Consider the following 27,834-nt stretch of genomic DNA (forward strand, 5'->3'; position numbering starts at 1 on the left):
TGGCACAGGACAGAGCAGGGTTTAGGGCTGTTGTACATATGGTCACAATGAGTCGCAAACGACTCGAGAGCACATAACAACAACAATCAATCTGACTCCTGTGTAGACCATCAGGTGAGGTCCATGGCTATAGTCACCATTTGGGTTTCTTATAAAAAGTATATGCAATGAATAAGTGATTGTGCAGAATTCTATCACTCTATCTCCAGCCTTATTTTGGTCACCAAGTCCATGTTTGCCGACTGCTGATCCTTCTTCCCTGTTCCCAGCTTTTGCATTCCATTCGCCCATTATTATTAATGCATCTTGGTTGCATGTTTGGTCAGTTTCTGACTGCAGAAGTTGGTACAAGTCCTCTATTTTCTCCTTTTGGGCTCTGATTTTTGGTGCATATATTTGAATGATGATGGCATGCAAGCAGGGTTTAGAAGAGGTCATAGCCCTAGGGATGTTATAGTCAATGTCAGATGGGTCTTAGCTGAAAGCAGAGAGTACCAGAGGAATGTGTTTCATTGACTAATGCAAAAGCATTTGACTATGTGGACCCCAACAAATTGTGGCTAATCTTGAGAAGAACGGGATTCCCAGAACAATTAATTGTGCTTATGTGAAACCTATGCGTCAACCAGCAAACAGTCATCAGAATAAAGGAAACACTGGGTGGTTCAAAATCAGAAAAGGAGTGTCAGGGATGCATCCTGTCCCACACCTTTTCAATCTGTACGTGGAACAGATCATCTGGGAGACTGGACTTTAGGAGGAGGAAGGTGGCATTCAGATTGAAGGAAGACTCATCAACAACTTGTGCTATGCCTGTAACACAACCTTGCTTGCTGAAACCGAGGAGGACCTAAAGTATTTGCTGCAGAAGGTCAAGGACTGCAACCTTCAATATGGATTGAAGTTCAACATTAAGGAAACAAAGATCTGCACCACTGGGCCAATAGGCAGCAACATAACAGACGGTAAAGAGATCGAGATTGCTAACAGCTTCAGCTTGCTTGGCTCCACAATCAACAAGTCTGGTGTCGCAGCCAGGAAATCAAAAGACAAATTGCATTGGGAAAGTCTGCTCTCGGGGACCTCTCTAGAGGGCTTACTAACAACAATGTCAATCTAGAGACTAAGGTGTGCCTGACCCAAGCACAGACTTCACAATTACTTGTTATGCATCAGAGAGCCGGACAATGAATAAGGATGTTAAAAGAAAACTCAATGGTTTTGAGTTGTGGTGCTGGAGAAGAATATTGAACATATCATGGACTGTCAAGAGAACAAAAAGATCTGTCCTGGAGAGGGTGAGACCAAGTCTCTCCTTGGAAGCTAGGATTCTAAAGCTCTGTCTCACATACTTTGGGCACATGGCCAGGAGAAGGGCCTAGTCCTTGGAGAAGGACATCATGCTTGGACAGGTCAGTTGGAATTCACCAGCCAGAGACAGACAGACAGACAGACAGGGATTTTCAGCCTTGGAAGCCTGGGGGAGGCTGCTGAGAGAAGCGGTCCACGCCCTCCTTGCTGAGCTGAGCTCATCCGAGGAAGGACCCCTTCCACTCCCCATGACTTTGCTGCTGACAGACTCTGTTCTCCATCTGCTCACAGGAACAAGGCAGCGCAGTTCTCCCCCCACGCAGCCCTTGAGCGCCCTTCCTGACTCACGGGGGCTCCCTTTCTCTGCCCATCAGAACCTGGAGTGCCATGGTACCGGCTTCACTGCTGTTAGCAGCTGTGGGGTCAGGACAATGCCACATGGCAGAGCAGAACCTCCCACAGGGTCCCGACGCTGCGGTCCTCACAGGAGCGAACCGCCTGGAGGTCTGTCCACCTGGATCTGCTAGAGGGCTTCGAACTGCTGAGCTCTCAGGTGAGCAGCCAAACACTTAACCTTTTTGTCACCAGAGCTGTTTCTTCCCTTTTTAGGTTTATGTGGTGGGAAATGAAACATTGAAACGTTAAGTAATAAGTTAAGGTCATGACAGTTAGTGTGTAGAGGCGGAGAACTGACATCAAGACTCTCAGGGCTTTGAGAGTCCTGGCATTGCTGCTGCCAGGCTGTCCCATGCCAATGGCTTGAGGGATCTAAAGCATCAGTCAGCACACCAGGCAGTCAGGGGTCACACCGGGCAGCCAGGATGGACCCGAAAGGTCAGCACACCAGGCAGCCAGGATGGCCCTGAACCCTCATCACACCAGGCGGTCAGGATGGAACTGGACTCTCATCATGCCGGGAGCTCAGACCCGTGTCCCCATTTCATACCAGGTCACTTCTCGCCTCCAGATAACTTCCCCCACACCTCCACTCTCCTCGAGAGATTTCTACATGTGACAGAGATTTGAAAAGGTTTGAATAGCTTGCTCCAAATCCAGGTTTAAATCTTGGCCTGTTCAGCAGTCCCATTCTTTACAGGGCCCCACGGTCTTGTGAGGTGACTTTGAAGGACGCTGGCAAGCTCTTTCCACCCGCAACACTCTGGTGCACACATACCCAGGTGGTGTTGAGAACTCACCGGAGGGGTTTTCTCAAACACGGACAGTGGGGGCAGCCCTGCTTTACTTTTTCCAGGCTGTGGGGACGATGTGGTTTCCCTTTTAGGTGTTAGGATTCTCTCTTTCACACTGGTTTGTCACGACCTTAAAGTACTTTAAGTTTCGTTTTGGTTATTGTTTTAGAAGTTTCATACCCCACTAAGCTAGAGATTGATTTCACCCAAAAAGCACACAGCACTGACGGAATCCATAAGCACCGGGTCAGATCCTACCAGCAGCCCCTCTGCATTTCACGGTCGACACTGGCTCACACTGGAGGCCAAGCCCGGCTCTAACTGGCCTTCAGCTTACAGGAGAAGACTGGCCACACAGCATGAAAGGCAGGAGCACGCTGGTTACGAGGCCACGGTCCTCCCAGCTGCTCCTATCTGCTCCCGACAGATAGAGGAGGCGGCCTGCCGTTCTGAGTTGCACCCACCCACAAAACCACTCATGGCATTTTACTCAAAACTTCATTTTAACCACTACTTTGTGATGCAAAACTAGTGGAATTTTGGGTACTTTCTGTAAAATTGAAATCTTTGTGGGGGTTTTCCATCCTCCTGGTTGATTGTTAACAATTTATCAGTTTGTCAGACGAGAGGAAGCCGAGTCGGCGGAGAATGGGGATTCATGTGGTCGTAAGGCAGGCTGACATGTGCCCGCGTATCCTCACGGGGCTGAGAAGCGAGTCTCCTTTTGCAGAACATAGTTAAGTTACAAGCATCTACACAGGGTTTGTAGTTGTAGAAGATAGAGACCCATGTGCTTCTTATCTTTGCCACAAAGTTTTTGTCTAGACCAGAGTCAGAGCCAATACTTTCATCCGGGTAGATTCTCTTATGGAGGAGGAAACGTAAAAAGCTTAGCAATCTTCGTTGTCCCACATGGAGGACAAAAGAATTTCTAAGAACTTTGTGTAAAGATGAGAAACGTGATAGGAAACCAATTATGGGTGAGGTTCTGGAGTGTTCTAGGGTGGGGGACTCCTGTCCAAGTGTGGGGAGCTTGTTTTGTACTTGATCGAGCAATTGTACTTGACTTGGCTAATTCTGGGCCAGAATCCCAGGGCTTCAAACTGCTTTGAACAGACTCAGTCAGGGCCAGTGATGCCCAGCTCGAGAACAGACTCATGTATATAAAATTTGGATGATCATAAATGATAACTGAGATGGGAAAAGGATGTATCAAAACCCTGGACTGGGGAATTGGAAGTGGGGTGGGGAGCCCTTTGGGAAGCCTGCTGTGTGAGGCTGTTGGGCTGGCAGGGCGTGGGGGCCCTGTGCTCAGGGCTGCGTTTGTGCTGCTTAAGTAAAGGCCGTGTTTCCCCAGGGGTTCAAATCCACCAGCGGTTCTTCAGAACAAAGGAGAACGTCCTGCATCTCCAGAGGAAGGCCAGGGTGGCCCTAAACGTGACCACCAGCCTTGGCAGGACAACTGGGGATCTGCTCTGAGTCAGAATGGACTTGATGACAGTGACGGAGGGTGGACAGCTCCAGAGACACTGAGTGGCCAGGCTGGCCGCCATCTCTGAGTGGTCACTGCCTCACCCGACGGGCAGGGCATTCGCTTGGGTTCCCAGCAGGGAGCTGACAGGAGTGCTCCCAATCTGGTTATTCTACCACCTCAGTTTTAAAACTTCAGGGCTGTTCTGGTTTCACTCCCTTGGCTGTGAGTCACGTGGGAGGAACAGGTTTGAAGCTTGGGTGATTTCTGGGGCAAGTTGATGTACCTCTCAAGGGTGCAATCTCTTATCTTTAAAACCAAAGCTCAAGCTGGCTGACTTGGTAGACACAGCGTGTGGTCTCAGAGCTTTCAGGTGGTGTTATTTACACCTTCCCTCGTCATCTGCAGCCTTCAAACCCACTGGAGGATCAGCTATAAAGCAGTTAGTTGCACCTTGATGGCAGAGCCTGAGTTTGGGGTTTTAATGGGAATGTCAAGGAACTCTAGTGGTGGAGTGCATAGAGCGTTGTGCTGCTGGCCAAAAAGGCTATCCTTCTGGGGTTGGCAGTTCAATCCCACCAGGGGCTCCTCCAGAGAGGATGAGAATCTCCTCCATGCAATTCAGAGCCTCAGAAACAGCTGGGGTCAGCTCCGAGCCGGTTCCGCCTGGAAGGCAGTGCGTGAGAGACACAAACGTGACTTTCATTGTAATGAAGTTTATCAAGCATGTATTGCTTTATGAAATCTATACAACTACTATCTTAGTATTAGAAAATCACCTCAATTTCTGTAAGCGGGTCACTGTGTCCTGTTATGTGTAATGTTTTTGAAGGAGTAACTTTCCCTGATGCAGCCCAGAAGTCAGACAACTGTCTCCTGATTAAAAGAACGGTCAGAAAGTTTGCGCTGTTTGCTATTGATGCTTTATCCAGACGGTCCACTGGAAGACCCGGAGGCGGTTCCGGGCTCTGGAGTGGCTTTTAACAAGCATTCTGGCTGCACTCTTTCAAGACATATGTTTGTTCATTTGTAAGTTCATGAGCTACTCCGAGCTCTTTTCCAACACCACAACTCAAAGGCATCAATTCTTCTGTGAATTGGTTCCAATTCCATGGCAATGAGTCAATTTAACAAATGGTTTAGTTGAAGACATTTGCAAAAGCTTGAAAATCAAACTGGTGCTATAGCAAACTTTGAAAATGAAGAAAACAAAGCCAGGATGGCTTCCACGAATATTCCTTTACACTGCCACCCCTGATGGGTGACACAGTCACAAGTGTGCTGTGAGTGGAACAAAGGCTGGAGTCCACCAGCTGCTTCGGGGAGAGAGCGGAGGGAGCCTCTTCAGCAGACTGGCAGCCTCAGCAGTGTGATGGAGGGTCAGTGGGGAGTCAGAATCCTCTCCAGGGCCGGGGCTTGTGTGGGATCAGACCTGGCCACATTTACTCTTCATGTGAGTAGGTTAAACTCAAAGTGATTAGAGCCCAATCTTTGGAACCATCCTCGTCACTGACGCTGAGCTGGTTCTGACTTACGTAGCTGACCCTCCCGTGGCTTTCTGAGGTTCTAAACTGCATGGGAGAACATGGCCCGTCTGAACCACCAGAATCTTCAGGTAAGAAATGGGGACGCACCACCAGGTCCTCTAGTCTCTGAAAGAGCAGCATTGGGAAGGCAGCGCACGGCCGGAGACAGAGCTGGGTCCTCCACGGCACGTCCAAGGCCACAGGCGTCCTCACTGTAAAATATGTTTCTGTTGTACTGCTTAGAATTCACCCCTGACCAAGGGGCGGCTCCACTGCACGCAGGGTGCAGGGACATGCGGATTCCATTTATTGCTGAAGTTGGCGAACTGAATGAAGATTTCTATCTTAAGTGACAGGATCCAAATGAAACATGACAACGCTGTAATAGCCGCAACCTGAACATGTCGACACAGAACCTCCGGTGAACCCACACGAAGCAGTGGGGGGCCAGCTGGGGATCAAAGGGGCTGGGGGGGAGGGAGGCAGGTCCAGGCCCGTTCAGCGGCCCTGAGGTTCACATGGCAGGCGTTCAGTCTACAGAGAAAGTGCGCATTTAGCTTGGGCTTGCCTTTTATGGAAGAAATTCGTGAAGACACAATGCACTATCTGGAAAATTATTACCCACCCCCTGAAAGGGATCAAATTTATAAAGTAGAAGCCTGTGCTTTGACACTAGTCATTGGCCTAGAACTTACTTCTGACCCAGTTCCCAATGCTGGCTGGTTCTTATTTACCAAAGGAACAGAAAAAAAGAAGAAATCAGTGTCAGGAGGCTAATGAGGGTGAGCACTGCTCTGTGGAGGGGGCATAACTGCCATCTAGACACAGTAAGATCAGTCAAGAGCTCTGGTGGCCTAGTGGCAAGAAGCTGCACTGCAATCCTAAAGGCACAGAGTTCGAGGCCACCCGCTGCTCCACGGGAGAAGGATGGACAGTTTCCTCCCTCGTGATTAATTGCCTCTGAAAACCCACCAGAGGATCAGCTATGGGTCAGTTCCAACTCGACAGTACACAGCAACAAGTTTTGTGAAAGCACCTTGGACAGTCTTGCTGGGCTCCGCTGCCCTCTGTTAGAGATGCCTCCCACTGCAGACAGTAAGTTCAAGCTTTGCCAACGGAGGAGGCAGAGACTAGAGACGCAGCAGGGCACACTGGCCTTTCCCTGTGAGTGATCACAGCCCCAGCCAACAGCACAAGCGCGGTGTTTTAGTCTGTATAAAATAATCAAGCATTTCCCAAGTTTATATGGTAACCAAAGCAGGTATATTTCCTTTAGGGTCCATCTATACATCCTGGAGAGACCCGATAAACACAGTGAAGCACGACACAGACCAGCACTCTGTCACTGCGTCATGTTCCACATCATTTATTAAATACTTATTTTTATATAAGCATTTACAAACTTGAAGCATTCATTTCAGAACTCTGCTTTCAGTACATTTTTGACTTGTAAAATGAGAAGATCATGTACAAAACTAGGCAACAGACAGATGGCAAAGTTTCCTCTCATCCTTTTCTTCCATTCAGAGACGAATCATGTGAGAAAGAAGTCAGCCCCACAGGGCTCTTTCTGCAGGCTAACGCGTCGTGTTCACGGCGAGCTCTCCCAGGGAAAGCCCCCTGACGTGGAAGGGTGCAGCTCGTGTACGTCTCAGGTGCAGGAGCTTGCTGGCTCGCATCAGGGAGGAAACGGCCGCTACTGGTGGGATTAATCTAGAAACCACCAGAGATTCATTTCTTCACAACATGACAGCAAAATTCACCCCGAACCTGATGCTGCTTGGCCAGCAGTCTCCCAGCTTGGCATTCAAAGTTCCCTTTAAAAATTCATTAACTTCGTTCCAAACTAAGTCTGAGCCTCTACTTCGGCTTGTTGAAAGAAATAGTTTAAATGATCAATTTAAAAGCTTAAAAGTCTCCTTGAAACTAAAGTTGCTTTTCTTAACTGAATGCTGATTTAACAGTTGATGAGGGTCCTAACGCCACAGCATGGCCAGCGCCAGGCACCGCATGGCAAAGGCACCACCACATGGTGACCGGGTGAGGCCGACGCCCGGGGCCTGAAACTCGCTAGGAATATAGTTTTGGCAGCAGCATCATTTGCTATTTAACCCTTTATTACGCAGTGTTCACACACCTGCTTCAAAGGTGTCCACTCCCACCAGGACACACAGGAGTTACAAATTTATTGTGATTGCATAATTCGTACTGCACAGTTTCATAAAAAAACCCCATAAATACTGGCTATTGTAGATTTAAATACAAAATACATGTCATAGAGTTTTAAATCTATAATCTGGTTCAAGTGCAAATCAGGTGCTTTCTTTAATCCTTCCAGAAAAGGCATTTTTTAAAATATTTTTGGCACGAATGACACTCCATCATGCCAACGTTCTAATTACAAGACGTATATCCAGATGTCAAGAGTAGCAATAATATACAGACAGTATAAAACCGAGTATTTACAAATGGACTAAGCCTAGATGTACCCTTTGTGGGTAGTTGAGAACTAATTGGCCATACCCACACTAATAATAATGAAAAAAAGGGAAATGCAACTGTGCTCCGCCGGCCTAGGCTGGCTGCTGAGGGTTGACGTTCATGTGAGCAGGATGTCCTAGAAGACCGATTCTTTGTTTCTGCTTCCTTTGTTCTGTCATCTGGAAAGTTAAAAAGTTTCTACATTAGACCCAGACATTTCCTGTGCGTCAGCTCGTGCCCTGAACCATAGATTTACCTGTGGTTATGGTGATACTGAAACCCACTTTCTACAAACAGTGTGCCGTCACTGTATCGCACACACACAACGGCCCTGCACTCGGCATTTTCCTAAGCAGGAGGGGAATTCTGTGGCCTAGGCGTGCAACGTAACACTCAGAACTGCTGCTTGTGACTTTGTTCATAAGAAGCAGAACCCAGGAGAAGCACAGGATGTCAGACTGCTTACAAAATCCATGTCAAGTGAGGGAGAGGCTTATGGGAAATGGCTTTGTAGGGCAGCCACAGAACTCCATACGATGAAGAAAAGTGGAGGGCTTAGGGCCAGAGGCCAGGAAGGGAGTGTGCCCAAGGGCTGGCTGGAGGGGACACGTGACATGACACAGCTAGGAAGAGAAGGGATGCCCTCGTGTCTCTCAGAGTCAGAGCGACCAGAGGTCATCTCGGAGAGGCAAGGGCAGGCAGCAGTGATAGGTTTGTCACAATGGATACGAGACCCACTTAGACTTCCTTAGACAGCCTGAAATGAAAAGGTGCTGTTTACAGCTCCCAAATGAGTTTAGACTATTTCCTTGGCTGCTGAACCAACTTCTCTCTCACACTGATGGCGACCTGGCCCTGTTCTGGGGATCTGAGGGCGTACTGAGATAATACTGAGATTCTGTGTGTGAAGGTTTTTCTTAATTCAGCTTTAGAGCCATGGATTGGAGGTTGGGCATTTAAGTAAATTGAGAGAAAGGCTATGAAACATTGATTAGATACAGCCATTGCCTAGAAATGGTTTTATGCCTAGATTTTTTTAGTCTTCTAAAATTAGGTGAAATTTATGGGGGAAAAAATGTAAGCTTTGGAACCACAGGGTCCATTTTCCTTACAGTTTATGTTACTTAACTTCTCAAAGTCGGCCACCTTAGAATAGAGAGAGGATTCCCACCCTGTAACGGCATTGCCTGCCACATAGTGGGCGCTTTGTCTCAGTTTTTACTTGTATGAATTTTGGCACAAAATATGCTGAAAGAAGATAAAACAGTAACTCACCTTGGTGTGATTTTAAGGCAGCTACTTTCTCTTTTGTGAAATATAGCCATTATCCTTTCAAATCAAAAGACTATTTTTAGGGTCCTGTGGAAATGTTTTTAGATGCGGGTGTACTAGGGGTGCTATTTCCCATGCGTGGCCTCCAGTGACGCTGTCTGTACAGAAGTGGATTGAGATATCCCAGCGCGATGAGAGGCAGGTCTGTATGGTGGACACTCCACTGTGTACTTCACAAATTCAAGATGCTTAGAAACATTCACAATTAGATTCACTTCATCACCTGACAGTTCAGATTTAGCTTGGGGGCATTGTTCCCCCAAACTATTTTCTTGATCAATAACATTGAAAGAGAAACCAATAGAAGGTAACTGACTTTCCATAATCTGAAAGATTCTGATCGGTTGAGGAGTCTTGGTGGGCTCAGCCTGTCTAAAGAGGCTTCTGTCTTCCATTTAAAGCTTCTGGGATCTTTCAACTGTCAAGGCTGATCATGACATTGTTACCTCAGCAATTCTGCTTTCAAGAACTACATGCACTTGAGATGATTTGTTATGTACGCATATCTTCAAGCTGCTTTGTTAAAGGGTGCTCCTTGACTTTTCACTGATATATTATTACTCTTTAAAAATTTTTTTAGATACTGGTTTACAGAAAAATGTCATATATATTGTGTTTTGTGCATTCCTCCCTTCACACATTCTTTCACTGTCCTGAGCTATCGTCACTAAGTCTTCTCTCCTCCCCATCGCTGCCCACCCCCTCCCCGGAGCCCTCATGTCTGAGGTGGTGGTCATAGGGCCTCGGTCCCTCAGACACCCCCTACCTCTCCACTGCTCCCCGGAGCCCTCATGTCCGAGGGGGTGGCCACACGGCCTCTGTCCCTCAGAAACCCCAACCTCTCTAGGCCGAAGTTTAGTGGCCAGACTCCATGCAAACACCAGGTGTTCATTCCCAGGGCAGCTCATTTTGAGGGCAGCACACATCTGTTTGATTTTGTCTCCCCCTTGGACAGTGCTTCTTAACCTTCAGCAGGCTCCACAGGTTGATTAAAACACAGATCACAAAACAAAGAAGCAGAAATACGGAAACCCCCCCAAAACCAAAGCCAGCCCCTCCTGGAGGAGGTTTCTGAATCAGCGGTCTGAGCAGGGCGCATGAACTTGCATGTCTCCTGTTCGCATGCGGTGCGGATGCTTCCTCTAGCCGGAACCTCACTCTGAGTACCTCTAAGGAGACATCCTCTAACGAGGTAAAGGCTGGAGAGGATGCTCTCCTCCAGGTGAGAACAAGCAGGCACACGTTTGATTCAAGGCCGTCTTGATCAACCAGGCTTTTTAGACAGAACAGCTCTCATGTAGGTCAAGGTCACTGTATTTAAGTGAATGATGGATGAGAAGGAATTGCCACTCAGTTGATAGGAGAATAAAAACCAGCCCTGAATCCCTCAGACTGAATTAGATTTGGAGCAAACCAGGACGACACTGTGGCCGCTGTGGGTTTCCTAGCCCAGTAGTGCCTTTAGCTGAATTAATTTCTTGGCTTTTAGCTCGACTCCGTCTGCCTACCTACCTCTACCTCTTTGGTCTACCTGTGTACACTCCCCACCTCTCTGTACGTAAACATGTGATGAAACACTATCTTTGGCTATCAAAACCGAATTAGTGAAACAAGCCCATCTTTGGCCTCTCCTCATATTGCATCTGTGCATTCTTTCTGGAAATGTCTTGATGAAAATATCCATCAGATTATAATCTAAGGTAGTTTATCCAAAATCTAAAACCGAACACCTATTTCAAGCAAAATGAATTGTCCTATGCAGCAGAGATGTACAATAAGAACCCCAAAAATTCCCTCTTAGGAATACCATTCTCCATTACAATATAGACGTGAACTTGAATCTGAGGATTCTTTCTTCCTTTGATCTCAGTGTAGCCAGGGAACGACAACACAACTCTCAGGTTACAAGGCAGACCTCTGACAGAGCTTTTACAGAAACAAAGTTCAGAATCCAAATCTGCATGTACTAAAGGCTGGGACATCAACACCCCCACTCCCCTTCCCCGGTCTATGCAAGCCACGGTTTGCTTTATCACAGACCCTCCATGTCTTCAACAGAAAGGTCTTGCTCCCAGAGATTCTGAACAGCCAGGAGAATGCAATAGCCAGAATTGATTTATATAGTCCTATCAAATCAGTTGGAGACAGGGGCCTAAAATACCACAGAATAATGCCAAACCTTGCGTGAAACAACCTCAAAAGCAGTTTCATACACTGTGTGGAGACCGCTTGGCCCCCAGCACTGGCCCTCACACTATCCCCCTGGCGACCTTTCCCAAGCACTCACCCCCGGTCTGCATGGCCGCCCCGAGGAGGATGCAATGGGAATGAAGCTGGACCTTGGGCCAGTGCCGGCTGACTTCCCAGAGCAGCCTGTTCACACGTTCGCTGCACGCTTTCCCGCGCGAACACTAATGACCTGTTGACTCACTGCTCTCCCCTGTAGAGCAGCAGGTCCCTGAAGGCAGAGAGCAGGCTCTGAGCATCTCTGGAGCCGTGTCCCTGGTCCTGCTCCGGCTCACCAGGCCTCTTACATGCTGGCTTGAGGAAGGGGAGGAGCTCTCAGACAGGAACAGTGGTGCCTTGACCCCAGGCGGGGCACGCAGCGCACACTGCCATTCCTGGGCTGCCATGTGCCTTCAGGCCTCACTCACGCCGGCTCCCTCCGCCGATGCCCGTTCTGTGGTCCTCTGCCCGTCCCTGTGCGATGAAGAAGCAGAGCTCCATCCTCCCCGCTTTCCTCTCTCCTCCATCCTCATGGGGCAACCCTAGTCACGGTCGAGGTTCAGGGCTAGCAAGAAGCTAGCAGGTGGAATCTTACAGGGCTCGTTGGTCGTGGTGACCATGCTTGTGTTCTCAGCATAGTGTAAGAACCACAGACATCCAGGAAAGTATGGTTGATTAACAGTCCTTTTCCAGTCGGGGCTAATTGTTCTAATTTTAACTTCTTCCTTCAACAGGTGGTAGCATCAAGATGATCCTCTTGCATGGAAAGTGCCAAGGATGAAGACAAGCTCATGTGGTCTAGGTCCCTAACACTTGCTATTTTCCTAACAGATCAACCACATCAGGGTCGCTGTCTCCAGGGCGCCGGTCAGAACGCAGGGCCCCTTCTCAGTATCAGCTCTTTACATAGCAAACAGGCACAGAACCTTTAAAACCCTTCCGTTAGCTCTCCTCCTCGGGAGGACGATGTAAGAGAATCACATCGAGGATTCGGAATCACTTGGGAGGGCACGCCTACGAGGCATCACTGAGGTCTCACTGAGGACAGCAGTTCTAACCAACCAGCAGTAAGAGAGAGGGTTCCTGGCTGGGTCGCGGCTAAGATCCTCACAAGAACTTTGGTTTTTCTCACCATAAGCTGTTATTTCAGGAAAAGTACTACAAGAGAGAAAAATCCAAGACATCCACATTTAAACTATCATTACTCTATTATGCTGCTTTTGTGGGTGAAGATCTGAAAAAAATACCTAAGTGATGAAGCCATTCTTGTGTTCCCAGCACTTTTGCCAGTGAATGGCTCTCTTTCAGTGTCATTTTAAGAATTTTGTATCAGTGTTTTTTTGCTCATAAATAATTTGTGAGACTTATTAAAAATTTTCTCCTCTATCAAATGGTAGGAATTCTTTAAATTCTTACATTTCAGACTCGGCAGTTCTCTAACATGTCTGCATGTTTTCTCGACCCATACTAATTTGTGAAATCTTTACTATAATGCCAAATTTAACAAAATTCAAGTCTATTAATCAAGCTGAGTCTTAAACATTGAAGGTTTGTTAGAAGTTACCTAATCGAAAGAAACAGACTAGTTTCATTTCAAAAGCATTTCTCCTCCAACTAAAAGTAGCTACACTAGACTCCCTGTAATCTGAACACTAAGTTAAAATGTAAGCAGATCAGTCCTGGTACTGGCTCTGGGGAGTTTATTTCTGGTTTCTTGTGTGGATTTTCAACCTACAATACCTTGTAAAACAAGGTTATTCTGTTTCAAACTCACTCACAAGGAAAAGACATTCTGAAGAGTGGTTCCAACTATGAACACTTTAAACCAAATCAAACAGAACGGATGAAGGATTTCAGCCAAGCTGTTGATGCCACCGGGGCTTGCTGTCATTTTTGAACCTTGGTCTACATGTAATCAAGTTTCTCATGTTTAAGTAAAATCGTGGGCCTTATATAAACAATTCTTCTTGTAGCTGTTAGATACCATCAAGCGTGACTCATAGTGACTCTATGAAAAACAGACCCAAGCCCTGTCCTATCCTGTGTCATTTTGCCCATAGTTTCTCTAAGTGCTGCAACTCGAGCCTTGACCTTTCCCAGTTCTTTGAGCTTGAGAAATGCCAAGCAAAGTTCTTCCTTTTTATTCTCCAATTCGAGGTGTCTGCACATTCCATGTATAACTGTTCGCTTTAATCTTCTCAAGTTTCCCTTTGAAATCTTCAGTTCAGTCCTTTTACTTCAACATCTTCTTGCTCTGTTTTGGCTACTCAGAGCTCCTGTGCAACATCCATTCGGGTTTTCCTTTCTCCTCTTTGCTCTGCTCTCTTCACGAATGTCATCCTTGAGACTGTCTCAAGCTCATCTGGTCTCAAGGCACTTGTGTTCAGGGCTTCAAATCTAGTCTTAAGATGTTTGTTAACTTAGGTCATATTTTGGTTCTTATGGTCTTGTTTTCATTTTCTTCAGCCTCAATTTGAATTTGCACATGAGTAACTGGTGTTCTCTTCCATAGTCAGCATGTGGCCTGGTTCTGACTGCTGATATCGAACTTCTCCAACGACCTCTTTTACAGATGTAACCAGTCTGATTCCTGATGACCTCACCTGGTGAGGTCCGTGTGTAAAGTTGGTGTTTGTGTTTTTTAAAAAAGAATTTGTGAAGAATAATTGATCAAATTTACAAAATTCAATCATGCTATTTCTGGTCTTCTTTCTGTCACCAAATCCCACCCTCTGACTACCACTCTTAATTCATTGTTTCCAACTTCTACACTCTGGTCTTCAATTACCATTAACACATCTTGACTGCATGTTTGGTCAATTTCAGACTGTTAAATTTTGTAAAAGTCTTCACTTTCCTTCTCTTTGGCTTTAGCTGTTGGTGTATATATTTGAATAAAAGTTGTATAAAGTCTTGGTACCCACATGGATATATCCTGTCACTCAAAACACTGTACTTGAAATTGTCACAGAACTTGAAATTGTCTTTCTAACTATGACTGCAGTACCATTCTTACTGTGTGTCGTTCCAGCACAGTGTACCATATGATTGATTCCAGGAGGCCAAGGCCAGTCCATCTCATCTTCCTAATGCCTGGAATGTCGCTGTTCATGTGTTCTAATTTGTCACGACTTCTAGCTTTTCAACATTCATACTTTGTACATGCCATGTTTCAACTCTTAAAGGATGTTTGCCATGGTTTCTCCTCACGTTGCTGACTTCCAATTGGGTTCTGTGTCTAACACTACACTTCTACCTCTAATGGCTCTGCCTCTAATACAGTCCCACCTTGTTGCTGTTGTTGTTATATGCCGTCGAGTCGTTTCCGACTCATAGCGACCCTATGCACAACAGCCCTAAACCCTGCTCTATCCTGTGCCAACCGCACCGCCTCTGACACACCCATCCCGATTACCCCAGTCACCGAATCAATCCATCTAATAGAGGGTCTTCCCCTCCTGCGCTGTCCCTCCACCCTCCCAAGCATGATGTCCCTCTCCAAGGACCCGTCCCTCCTGGCAACATGTCCAAAGTATGTCAGACGAAGCCCCAGAATCCTTGCCTCCAAGGAGTAGCTTGGTTTAATCCTCTCCAAGATGAATCTGTTTGTTTTCCTGGCAGTCCATGGTACATTCAGTACCCTTCTCCAGCACCACAGCTCAAAAGCATCCACTCTCCTTCTGTCCTCCCTAGTCATTGTCCAACTCTCTGATGCATAACAAGAGATTGCAAGGACCATGGCCTGTATCAGGCGCACCTTAGTCTCCAGAGAGACACTGTTGCTCCTGAGTACCTTTGAGAGGTCCCTAACAGCAGACTTTCTCATCACGATATGCTTTTTGATTTCCTGACTGCTGGTACCAAGAGTGTTGACTGTGGAGCCGAGCAAACTGACGCTGTGAACACTCTCAATCTCTTCGTCATCCATCCTGACGCTGCTAATTGGTCCAGTGGCGAGAATCTTTGTCTTCTTGACATTGAGTCCCACCTTATACTGCAAAAATGCCAACTGTGTACTATGCTGAGCCGTATAAAATGGCACGGAATATATTCTTCTCCCCCAGTTAAGCCCATCCTTTAAGACTCTTGTTAAAAAAAATGAGTTAAGAATTGGAATAGTTATCATGAAAGGCCAGCAGGATGCCAAAGAAAAACACACACCATTGAAAACCAACATGGACTAGTGGGCGGGGCCAGTCCTGGGGTGGGCCTCCAGAGCAGACTCTGCCCAGCACTCAGGAAGAGTTCAGCGAGGTGGGGGCCAGCGGCTGGCCAGCTCCCTCCTGGACCTCCACATGGACTCTCGTTCCTCAGACCGATGCACGCCTCTGACAGGTCCACCCTGCAAGTGTGTATTGAATACACTTTGAAAACTATACCCAGTGAACAACTCAACAGAGACTCCGTTCTGAAAGGGCAGCTCAGACCTCTGAGGACGCAGGGCTGCAGGCACCAGTCGCGGTGGGCTGCAGACACATTTTAGGAAGTCTTCTCGTGAACTGGAGGCTCCAGTCCCTCTTGCTGACAGAAATGTGTCCCAAGAGCTTCCACTGAGAAACAGTAACTTGTGAGGATGAATGAGGTTGCGTTGGCACATGGCAGCTTTGCTTTATGTTGTCGATCTGACACTGATCACAGCTGACCTTCCAGTGGGTTTTCAGAGGCTGTAAATCATATGGAAGGAGACTGCTCAGCTGTCTCCCGTGAAGCAGCTGATGGACTCGAACCCCCTGACTTTGGGTTGGCAGCACAACTCCTTACCCACCAGGCCACCAGAGTTCCCTTCATGAAACAGCTAACATGCCTGAAATTTTGCAATCCTGGCATCATGGGCACGAAACAAAGATCGTTTGTTTCTTTGATAATTGTTGTCAGACTAGATTGAGAGTTCATTCAAGTCTGTATCCGATTGGCTTCTAGAAGATTCTGGCACCTAATTATACTCTATTGAGTGGAGACTCTGGATGGACCTCAAGAGGGAGGGGACAGCTGAGTGCTTTGAGCTGTGGTGGGAACTTTGCTCTTTGGGGAGAACAGTAGCAGCTGCCGCCCGCCAACGACAGGGTCAAGGAGCCTGTGGAACGTTCATCTACGGCTTCACAGCAGGCAGAGAAAGTTAATAAAATAACAAGCAAAGTCGTCTAGTCGCTTCGTTACTCTGCCTTACTTCAGCTATTACTCATTTTCGGTGGCTGCCAAGCTCAGCCCTGCAGACAGCATTCATAAAGAAGTACTTTTCTCCTTCATGGCTTTTTCCCCCACCTTAGTGCATGAGAAAGAACAAAAAAAAAACCCCAAAAAACCCAAACAACTTGAGGCCAAATGGTATCTAGGGGCGGAGTCTGGGATAGTTTAGTAAGGAAATAAGTAGAACTCAAAGTTGGATTACTAAAGCGTCCTCTGAAAGCCAGCTCCGAGCGCTTACCCAGCTCGGGCCTCTGCCAGGAGCCATGGACCTAAGGACGTGAATCATCTGTGACGGCTCAGCCAAGCCCTGAATAGGGCAGGAGGCCCACACCTGCTGCGGGGTGTGATCGATCACCTTGTCCACGGGTGGATTAACAACATTCAGCAGCTCTTACAAGGCACCAAGCTGTTCCCATGTCCACCCATGCTCAGGCCCCTCGGTTACTGCAAAGCTTGATAAAACCGCGACGCAGGTCTGCTTGCTGCCCAGGGCTCAGGCCCCAGACACAAGCTGGATGGCAGATACCCACCCGGGGATCTGGGGCCTTAGTGTAGAGGCATCAAGAAAGGTTCTCTACAAAGGTGCCCCCCCCACACTTCCTTCAAGGACAGAGACTTTCTGTTATTGGTAGAGATCACAGTCACAGAGGGGTGGTGGGGCGGATGACATTTACTATTTCTGTGGACCATGCACTCTGGGGGAATGGGGATCACACCCCCTGGTTTAGCCTCAGGGTGACGCCTGCCAGGGGAGAGGCCTGGAAAGTAAGTGACCCCAGAGCCTCTCTGGTTCTCAGGAGGCCCCGCAAGTGTTGATAGCTTGTAGGGCTGGGAAGCAAAATCACCAAGAGCTTCTGACACATCATTTGCATTTTTAAGGTAAGTAAACACATGAACCTTTACGTACCCCTTTTTTCTGGTATAGTACCTCATCAAAGTAGTTTGCACTCCCCCATTTTAATTGTGTGTCCTTCACAACACTGGGTACCATGCTGGGCAGGCAGGGAGCCCACGGGAATGAACAGACCATCCTCTGGGGTCCTTTCCTGCTTCAGTTCATGTGAACGGTTCCCACACTTCGGCACGCTGTTAGGTGCCATCGGGTCAACTATGACTCACAGTGACGCAGTGAAGCAGGCCTGGCCCATGCCCACGCCTGTGCCGCCCTTACCACCTGCCAGGAGCTGATCTGAGCGCCATGCAAAGGGGATTCCTCCTCCTCACCTGGTCCTTCAGTTCCGACAGCTGACCGGAAAGGTTCGTGACCAGCTTCATGGTGGATTCCAGCTTCTCCTGCAGGTTCCGCAGCTCATTCTGTTCCCCGTCAGAATCGCTGCTGACCAGGGACATGGCTCGCATCCTTGGGAACCAGTCAAGGTTCCGTTCCTGGAATTCACAGGAAAAGGGGAAGGAAGTCAGAAGTGAGGTTCAGAGGCCGACACAGGACATGTGGCCACAGCCACCTCCCCGTGCCCTGTGCAGGACCGCTCGGTATCCTCCCTCGCCACGCTGGCTGCCAGTCCTGGGCATTAAACCAGAAAATGGTGCGCAGGGCCTCGAGCAGCGGATGAGGCTTTAAGACGCCAAGTGCTTCGTTCAACAATGGGTACGTGATGGCTGCATCTGCCTGTAGACAGCAGTAAAGAGGCTGAAAGGGGGGCTGGGCCCTGGTTCCATTTCCCGGAGGGTAAAGTTAGAGTAGTTGACCTGCTGCTTGGTGGGAGAAAGACAGAACAGCCAGCTTCCCAAAGGATTTCCCACCCTGGAGCCCGACAGAGCAGCCGAGGCTCTCACAGGGGACCTGTGCGGCTGAGCTGGCCGAACGGCAGCAGCTGGAATGACCAGGCCCTATGGCCAGCAGTTCTTCCGACGGATGAACAGAGTGTGACCGCACACACTTCCCCACCCCACCCTCTGCCCATGAGAGACCTCTCTGTAGTCCGTCGTAGTCACTCAGCAGCTCTACAATGACACCCTAAATGCAGCCATGGACAACAGACAAGATGTGAACTACAAGCAGTGCTGTGTTATAGGTGTTACGCGCCATCGAGTCGCCTGTGACTCAGAGTGACCCTATGTACAGCAGCTCTGAACCGTGCCCCGTCCTGAGCCAGTCTCACTGACTCCAACACATCTAATCCCATCTGCCCCGCTACTGTGCCAATCTATCTCATCCAGGGTCTTCCTCTCCTGTCTTTTCCCTCCACCCTTCCAAGTACAATATCCTTCTCCAAGGACCAGTCCCTCCTGGCTAATGCCTAAAGTATGAGACAGAGCTTTAAAATCCTAGCCTCCAAGGAGAGACTTGGTTTCACTCTCTCCAAGACTGACTTATTTGTTCTCCTGGTTGTCCATGGAGTGCTCAACACTCGTCTCCAGCAACCCAACTCAAGGGAATCCATTCTCCTGTCATCCTTAGTCACTGTCCAGCTTTCTGTGCAAAGACCATGACCTGGATCAGGTGCACCTCAGTCTCTAGACTGACATCAATGCTCCTCAGAACTCTGGAGAAGTCCTTGACAGATGACTTCCCAATGCACAATCTGTCTTTTGAGTTCCTGAGTGCTGGTGCCAAGAGTGTTGACTGTATAGCTGAGCAAGCTGAAACTGTTAACAACCTCCATCTCTTCTCCATCCATCATGGAGATGCCAATTGGTCCAGTGGTGAGAATCTTTGTCTTCTTGATGTTTAGCTTCAATCCATATTGACAACTACAGTCCTGGACCTTATACAGCAAATGCTTCAGGTGCCTACCACACTTGACTTGTGCTCATGCAAAACCTGTAACTAGACCAGAAAGCAGCTGTCCAAATAGGGAACACTGCAAGGTTGAAAATCAGGGATGGTGTGCATCAGGGCAGTATCCTTTCTCCACACCTATTCAATCTGGATGATGAGCAAATAATTTAAGAAGCCAGAATATATGAAGTAGAATGTGGCATCAGGATTGGAGCAAGTCTGACTAGCAACTTGTGTTATGCACCTGATACGACCTTACTTGCTGAAAGTGAAGCAGACATGAAACACTTGATGCAGAAGATCAAAGACTATAGTCTTCAATATGGACTTCATCTCAACATCAAGAAGACAAAAATCCTCACCACTGGGCCAACAGGCAACATCATGAGGGAAAGAGAAAAGACTGAGTTGTCAATGATTTCATTTTAGTTGGAGCCACAACCAACACTCAGGTAGCAGCAGTCAAGAAATCAAAATATATGTTGCATTGAGAAAAATCTGCTGTCAAGGACCTCTCCAAAGTGCTAAGGATATCAGTTTAAAGACTAAGGTGCACATGACCCAAATCATGGTCTTTATAGTTCCTATATATGTGAAATCTGGACAATGAATAAGGATGACAGAAGAAGAATTGATGTCTCTGAACTATTGTGCTGGACTTCAAAAGAACAAACAAATCCATCTTGGAGGAAGTGCAACCAGGGTGCTCCTCAGGGGCAAGGAAGATGAAACGTCACTTCAAAGGCTTAGGACATAGGCCAGGAGGAGCTAGTCCTTGGAAGAAGACATCCTGTTGGGAAACGTGGGGAGTCTGATGCAGTGGCTGTAACTGTGAGCTGGAGAGGGCGAGGGTCCACTCGATGGCCTGCATCTGACAACCTAGGGAGCTGTGGTGGCCTGGTGGTAAGAAGCTGTGCTGCAATTCCAAAGGCACGTGGTTCAAATCTTCCAGCTCCTCCACAGAACAAGGATGGGCAGTCTCCTCCCACGTGATTTATCGCCTCCAAAAACCCATGGGAGGGTCATTTACAGGTCAGCTCTGACTTGACAGTACACAATGACAAAAAGATGTTAGTGCAAGGGACCTCTCGTGGCTTATGGTAAAGAACTGGGCTGCTAATATAAAGACTTGCAGTTTGAGTGCACCTGCCGCTCTGCAGGGGAGAGACAGCCAGTCTCCTCCCGAGCTATTTACTGCCTCTGAAAACCCACTGCAGAGTCAGCTCTGCATTGGCTCCGACTTGACTAATAACCGGTATTATAATAACAAGAGGTGTTAGCAGTGTTGTAAGTAATGACCCTGAGATGGTCAGTCAAATCTCAAATGACCAAGCACCAGCTGTCAGCTCCACCTCGCTCTGTCCACATGTGCTACCGAGTGGAATCGTGGCCGGGTCACCCGTGGTGGACAGGTTTCTGGGGAGCTGACTGGCAAAGAGGAACAGCCAGGGCACCACAATTGGAGAAGCACTGAATTGATGAGGCCAGAGCGCCTATCCGTTCTGCTGGACCTAACATCACCATGAAGTCTGCCTTGTAGTCAGTTAGCAAACTGTTCAGGCTCCATGTGTCTTATATCTTGTTGAGAAAGGGACGTGTCAACGTGGTGGTATGAGGTTCCTTCATTACAGGATGTCCGTCTGTACACAGACGCTGAGAGGGGCTGCAGACCTGTCCCGGCAGCAGCAGAGAGTGTGGGTGGGCCCCTGGGGTGTGCCTAGCCGAGCCCCCTGCTAGACCAGGGCTGCACCCCCAGCTGAGTGGAGCAGCCTGGAACATTTGCAGGATTTTGCCTCTCTGTCCCCTTGAGATCAGAACTATGTGACCAGAACTATATCTGAGGGTCTCCTGGCTCCTGTGGCATTTTTGGGAAAGTCTTCTGCAGAGAAGACACTTTGCACCCAGTTACGGGGGTGGGGAAGGAGCCTGTGGGCGACGTTCGTTGGCTGGTCCTCAAGCATCTGCACTGCGCTGAGCCTCCCTGTGTCCTGGGCCCCTTGCTGCTGGCATGCCACACACCACTGTCAGGTGCTGCCCCCTCCGGCCTCCTGCAGTTCCCATCAGCACTTGCTTCCTCCCAAGCAGACAGAAGCCACAGCCGGAAGCAGGCTGACCACAGTCTCAGGTCCTGGTTACTTCTCTTCTAGGTAAAGCAGGAAAAGTCCCTGCAGACACTGTGGCTTTAGACGCAGGACAGCACTGGTCAGCAGTGGAAATGTCCTCCGTTGGGGAGAGGGAGGAGGTGTGGAAAGACAGGAAGAGGAGAAGGCAGCCTGACGGGGCATGAACACGCGTCCTTCTGAGGAGCTTTCTTGTTTGTCTGTGGCTGAGCTGAGGGCGGCGTGCTCAGCAGATACTCAAGGGCTCACGCCCCTCCTGAGAGCAAATGTTCCCAACACAGAGGGCTTGTGTGCCATGAAGAGTGGCCACCACTGAGTGGTGAACCCCTGGTTCTTCCAGAGCTGGATTAGAGAAGGGAATTGAGGTGGGTTTGGTGAGGAGTTGAAAGGTGAAAGCGAGAATGGTGGAGAAGGGAGTCTTGTGTGGGCCAGTCACTCCTCTGCTCTCCAGAATCCTCTCCGGGAAGAGCCGAGCACTATCCTTTGTGCTCCAGTGCCAGCTGCATTTCTAGTCCTCTGAGGGAGGCAGATGAGCAGGGTTTCCCCAGACCACAAGGGGGATGCTCAAGCTAGACGGTGGGAAGGGCCTGGGAAAAGCTTGTTGGTCTCCTGGAATATCCAGGCACCCCCAAGACGCCTAACGCGTCACCCAGCTTTTCAGAAGCAAGATCATAGGACACCCAATAGACTTGACACCATCAGTCCCTTCTCTTAGAAAGCTAAACTATTCCCATCAAAGAAAAATAAGATAGCTCACCTTCAGAGCTCACAACACAAAGACCACAGAACCCTCAAAATCTGTGTGGATAAAAATGATGTCTATGGAAAGAATTTTCACAGAAGATATTTGAGTGGCAAACAGACACATGAAGAAATGCTCCAAATCACTGGCAGTAAGAGATGCAAATCAAAACCACAATGAGGTAGCATCTCACTCTAGTAACAGTGGCAAAGTTTAACAGGGTAGCAAGTAATATATGTTAGAAAGAATGTGGCTAAAAAGGAACTCTTAAACATTGTTGGTGGGATTGTAAAATGGTACAACCACTCTGAAAGGCAGTTTGGCACTTCCTCAAAAAGCTGAACATAGAAATTCCATATGACCCAACTATTCCACTAACTTGGAATATACCCTGAGAATATGAGAAGGCACAAATGGAGATTTGTACACCAATGTTCATAGCAGCATTATTCACCACTGCAAGAACATGGAAACAGCCCAAATGTCCAACCACAAACGAATGAACTGAGAAATTATGGTATATTCACACAATGGAATACTATGCAGCACACAGGAGCAGAAACTGTAATTTATTACCTAACTTGGGCAGGAATGGAGAGCATTATGCTGAGTGAACTTAGTCCCACAAGGATAAATATTGTACAAAACCATTATTGTAGAATGAGTATAAGGATCCAAGAGGGGGTGGGCGAGATGCAGAAGCAGAAGGATGTGGATGTGCAGGGGGAGGGGGAATTATTTATGGGTTTGTACAATTTGATGGCGGTGCATGTGAGGGATATTGAAAGAATTTGTTCTTAAAAACAATGTATTTAAATTTTGTAAATAAACTAGTAGAAAATGAAAGGGGAAAAAAGATGTCTAACTATGGTCAGTGACTCTAAAATTGCCACTGGTGTTCTCTTTCTTTCCTAAAAGTAAAAATGGCAACTAAGAACCCCCCTGGACTCTGCTGGCCAGCCCTGATTCCAAGCTGGAGCCCAGGAAGTGGAGTGGACACGCGCCACATGCACTGTCCCTGGCTTACGGGCTGGGCTGGAGGGCAGCCTCCTGGTGTCACGGGATAGGACATGGCAATCCCCTGGAGCCAGGCGCTGAGGGGTCAGGTCTCGGTTCCCACCGGTGTTGACAAGGCGGAGTCAGCCCAAGGCCCTCGCTTCCTTGTTCTTTTGAAAGCTTCACCAGCTACCCCAAAGTTACTGTCAGGATCAGCTGGGATCGTATGGTGAACACCTTCCAAAAGCAGAAGTCATTCTGCAAGAGCAGCGTCACGGGCTCAGACTCGCAGAGCAAGGGATCGAGTCCACACGGCCACCCAGACAGAGTCGTTCCAGGCTGCGTCTCCGTGAGGGCCACTGCCCTGCTTCCTGCGGGCCTCTCGGCTTGCCCCACTGCTCATGAGCTGGGTGCCGTGATGGCCTGGGCTGGACAACATGACTAAGACAGGCCGCTTGACACAATCTTCCCTTCGGCTGGAATTACCCACCCAGGCTCCGGTGATGGCTTTTCTTGGATGAGGCAGTGAGACAGGGACACGCTCGCTCGTGCCAGAGAGTGCGCTGTATGTACCCTTTTCTGATGACATCCCTACACCAGCCGCACTCTGCTCCTTCCTGTCATTCAGAGGTCACAGGTGAAAGGCCTCTGAGAACCACAGGGAGGGACCGTGAGAAAACAAGGCCTTGGACTTGGGTGGTGCAGCGAGGTCCTGGGCAACTTGGGCTGCCAGCCTAGGGACGCCAGAGGTCACGGAAGGGTGGGGCCGGCGGAGCAGAGAATCCCGTAAGGAACAGTCCCCAACGCTCCTACAGAGTCAGGCTGGGCCCTGGCCTCCAGCTCAGTCAAGTGCCTGGGCATTTTTACTTCATCAGACACAAATGTCCCCCAAGGCCATGGAAGGGACCACCGCAGTAGCAAGGGGTTTACTTTGCTTGAAGCAGACTGGAATCTTTCCAAAGGTCTTCACTGTTGATTCAGAGTAAAATAGTTGAAATGCACACACTTGCACATGTACACGTGCACTGGGTGAGCCTCACCTTAAACTTCTTTACCTGCGAGAGCATTCGATCTACCTTTATCACCTGGGGAGCTGGTACGCTGGCAAGTGTCCTGGGCAGCAGTGACTGCTCCTGGCCAGCCCCAAGGTCTCTGTTCTGAGACAGAATTGAGAGTGGGGTGTCACCCTCCCTACCTTCTCAGTGTCAACAAGGGCTGAACTCAGTTACCAGCCTGCTGTTAATGTAAAGTGGGTACAGAAGATGCCCAAAGACTGATGCCTCGATTACGAGATCACCTGCCATTCACAGCGCCCCCTTTCTAACCTGTGCCTTATGCTCTGCTCCCAGGTGCTTTCTCGCTTCTTCACAGGGCTCCCTCCTCCCTCCTCGCTCCTTCCTTCTGACACAGACCCCTTTCTAGATCCAGATGCTGTTAGTCGCCATCAAGCTGAGTACAACTCACGGCAACCCTACAAACGACAGCTCTGCACCCTGCCCTATCCCGTGCCATCTCGTCATCTGACACGGAGCCACTGCTGCAGTCACCGTCAATAATCCATCTCCTGGAGGGTCTTCCTTGCTTCTGCTGATGAGCCAACTTTCCAAGTATGACATTCCTTCCTAAGGAATAGCTTCTCCAACACGCCCCAAGCATAACAAAGCTTCAGCATCCCTGTCTCTAGGGAGCACTCTGGCTGCCCTTTCTCTAAGACACAACGGCTCTTTTGGAAGTCCATGGGATACTCAGCAATTCTTTGGTCATCCTTACTCAGGGTTAAAGGCCATGGCTCAATCAGGCCCATCTTAGGCTCTGCAGTAACCTGGAGAGGTCCAAAACAGCTGACTTCCTGATGCACTATGTCTCCTGAGCGCCTAACCGCTGGGACCAAGGGTGCAGAGTGTGGACCGAAGGAAGAGGAAACCACGGAGAGCATCAATCTCTTCTCCATCTCATAATGCTGTTTATTCAAGAATTTTTTTTCTTAATGTTGAGATGCAATCTGAATTGAAGGCGGCAACATTTGATCTTCTAGTAAGCAATTCAGGACTTGACACTTTCGGCAAGGCTGTGTCATCTGCATAACACAGGTTGTTGAGTCTTCTCTGATCCGGATGCCACAGTCCTCTTCATACAGTCCAGCTTCTCAAATTATTTGCTCTGCATCCAGATGGAACAGGCAAAGAAGAAAGGAGACAGCCTGACAGGTGCCTCTCCTGACTTTAAATCACGGTGTTCCCTTGCTGTGTGTGGACAACAGTCTGAGATCTCAGGATTGTGTAATTATTGTCTATTTTATGATCTGATGTAATAATCCTACTTTCTCTAAATCCTAACTTCTAGGATCAACAAGGATTCTTCCTCCCTGACTGTGGGGGAAGCTCACACCCTGTGGGGCACATGCTCCCTCCTCCCGTGTCCTGAGTCCTAATGGTCAGCGGTCACTCAGCCGCCACCAACTCTGATGTGTAACATAGTTTTCAGAAGCAGACACCCCTGTTGTGCTGAGATGTTGCCTGTGACTCACAGGGGACCAAACCCCCACCCTCAGGCTGCAGGCGATTGTCATAGCGGGAGGAGCCGGGGTTCTGATTCTCTGTCAGAGGCTCTGATTCTTAACTCCTTGAAAAATGCGTCCTTTCTTCCGTTCTCTCCCTCCCCTCATCACCACTCCTGGACTTCTGGGGCTCAATCGGACTCTTAACTAGGACTCCGTCTCCATTCCTGTTCCTGGCGGCCCTCTGACTCCACTTCAATGAGCTCGGGCAGAGAGCGGCTGCTGGCCTCGGAACGTCCGCACCTCCGCAAGCACCAGACTCCTCCAGCTCCCCTCTGAAGGCCAGTGGTGACTCTCAGGCCTGCTGTTCACACGTGACCTCCTGCTGTCCGGCATGTGTGCTTCCAGCTCCTTGTCCAGCAGCTGAGGCATGACGACAGCCAGTGGTAGGGGCCCCCGGCAGGCTCTTCTGTCAGGGTCACACTGCTAACACTTGGTGGGGGTCAGGACCCCCCAGCAGCTCCGTGGGCGAATGATGGGCCGTCACCTCCGGGACAATTTACAGCCTTGGGAACCCACTGGAGGGTCTGCTGTGAGCTGGTTCTGACCTGCCCAGCAAAGTCTGCAGATAAAAAGGCCCCGTCTCCATAGCTTTCCTGGATGTGACTCATGAGATGCAGGAGTGTGAGGGAAGCTGGCTCCTGGTCTCCCCTCTGGCGGCCACCATCTGGAGGCTGTAGGTCTGAGCCTTCCTCGGCCCCCATGGAAACCAGGCACTGAAAACCGGGGCACAGTTCTGCTCGACTTGGGCTCACTGTGAACTCACACCTCTGTTCTCAAGGCTGGCGGTTGGGAACCAACTCTCAGCCAAACCTCCTGGGGTGTCCAGACTGTCCAGCTTTCTCCTGCGGAACCGCTGACGGATCTGAACCGCCAGAGAGGCAAACCTTTGGGCTGGCAGTGTGACTCCCTGAGGGCGACGCCACAAGAGCTCGGGCAGCTGGCAGGGGCACTATGTTAAAACTGATTTGAAAAAAGCCTCCTGTGATTCATATTCCTGCAGAACTGGTTTCTGAAGAGGTCAGTGGGACTAACCAGGGTAGAATGATGGGGAAATGTCGCAGGAAGGCTGGAGGAGAGGAGTGTCCACTGCTGTAAGAAAGTGCCAGCCACCTCCAAGGACTGCACGGCCATTCTCAGGTTGACAGCGGGCTCTGCAATGACTCATCGGGGTGTGGATGCTTGTCTGCTGTGGTTCTTGTCAACTGTCCTTTCCGGTCCACCCCTCTCCCCCCTAAAGGCCAGACACCAAAAGGCACCTCCCGCTAAAAAAACACCACTGCAACTGCTGGCAGCCCTGGGGCCTGGCTCACCACGCCCACCAGTCAGCAGGCTTTCCCAGGCTGTAAATCATGCAAACAGCCAGCCTCATTGTCTCGGCTGGTAGCTTTGAACTGCTGACCTTTGGATGGCAGCATGCTGCTCTAATCACAGCAGGACCAGGGTGTTTCCGCAGCTGAGGTGAAGGCAATGATGGTCATCTACAGCAAGTGGCCTCCCTGGGGAGGGGGACTTATGTGTCCATGGGGCTGCTTGTCTGAATGGCTACCAGTTCAGAGGAGGTCCTTGTGTTCTTTGAAGTTCGAGCTCACAGCCCCTTCAAAAGCCCCAAGTATCAATGTCAACAGGATGGGTTTAAACACATGCAGGGCTCTGAGAGGGCAGTGGTCACCCAGCAACACAACCCTCATCGTCCATGTGGGACAGAGGCTCTATTCCTGGGCAGCCTGACCATTAGTGGAGGGGGCTGCACGTGCTGTGGTGCTGAGGTTTCTGCTTCCAAATGGAAATGCACTAGGAAGAAAGGCCTGGCTATCCATGCGCCAGCAGTCCAGTCAGCCAGCAGTGACCAGATGGCACAGAACTGGGAAGCACTGGTCAGCTGTGCATGGGGTTCCCGGAGGCAATGGCAGCAAAGAACCAGTGCTGGGGGCAGCAGACGAGCCCATCCGTGT

The 27,834-nt window shown here is 49.1% G+C and overlaps 1 protein-coding gene across 3 annotated transcripts in view; it reads right to left on the minus strand.

The window, feature by feature from the left end:
• Positions 1 to 7,550: 7,550 nt before the first annotated feature.
• ITPR1 (inositol 1,4,5-trisphosphate receptor, type 1) overlaps positions 7,551 to 27,834 on the minus strand; it is a 321,128-nt gene continuing 300,844 nt past the window's right edge. For all 3 annotated transcript variants that reach the window (XM_006897081.1, XM_006897079.1, XM_006897080.1), the window contains 2 exons: positions 17,949 to 18,110; positions 7,551 to 8,158 (listed from right to left, as the gene is read on the minus strand). In XM_006897081.1, coding sequence (XP_006897143.1) covers positions 8,072 to 8,158; positions 17,949 to 18,110 — 249 coding nt within the window. In that variant the 3' untranslated portion in view covers positions 7,551 to 8,071. The remainder of the gene's footprint in view (positions 8,159 to 17,948; positions 18,111 to 27,834) is intronic.

This window comes from Elephantulus edwardii, unplaced genomic scaffold (genome assembly GCF_000299155.1).
Source record: "Elephantulus edwardii isolate Elephantulus edwardi_28Jun2011 unplaced genomic scaffold, EleEdw1.0 scaffold00200, whole genome shotgun sequence".
NCBI lineage: Eukaryota > Metazoa > Chordata > Mammalia > Macroscelidea > Macroscelididae > Elephantulus > Elephantulus edwardii.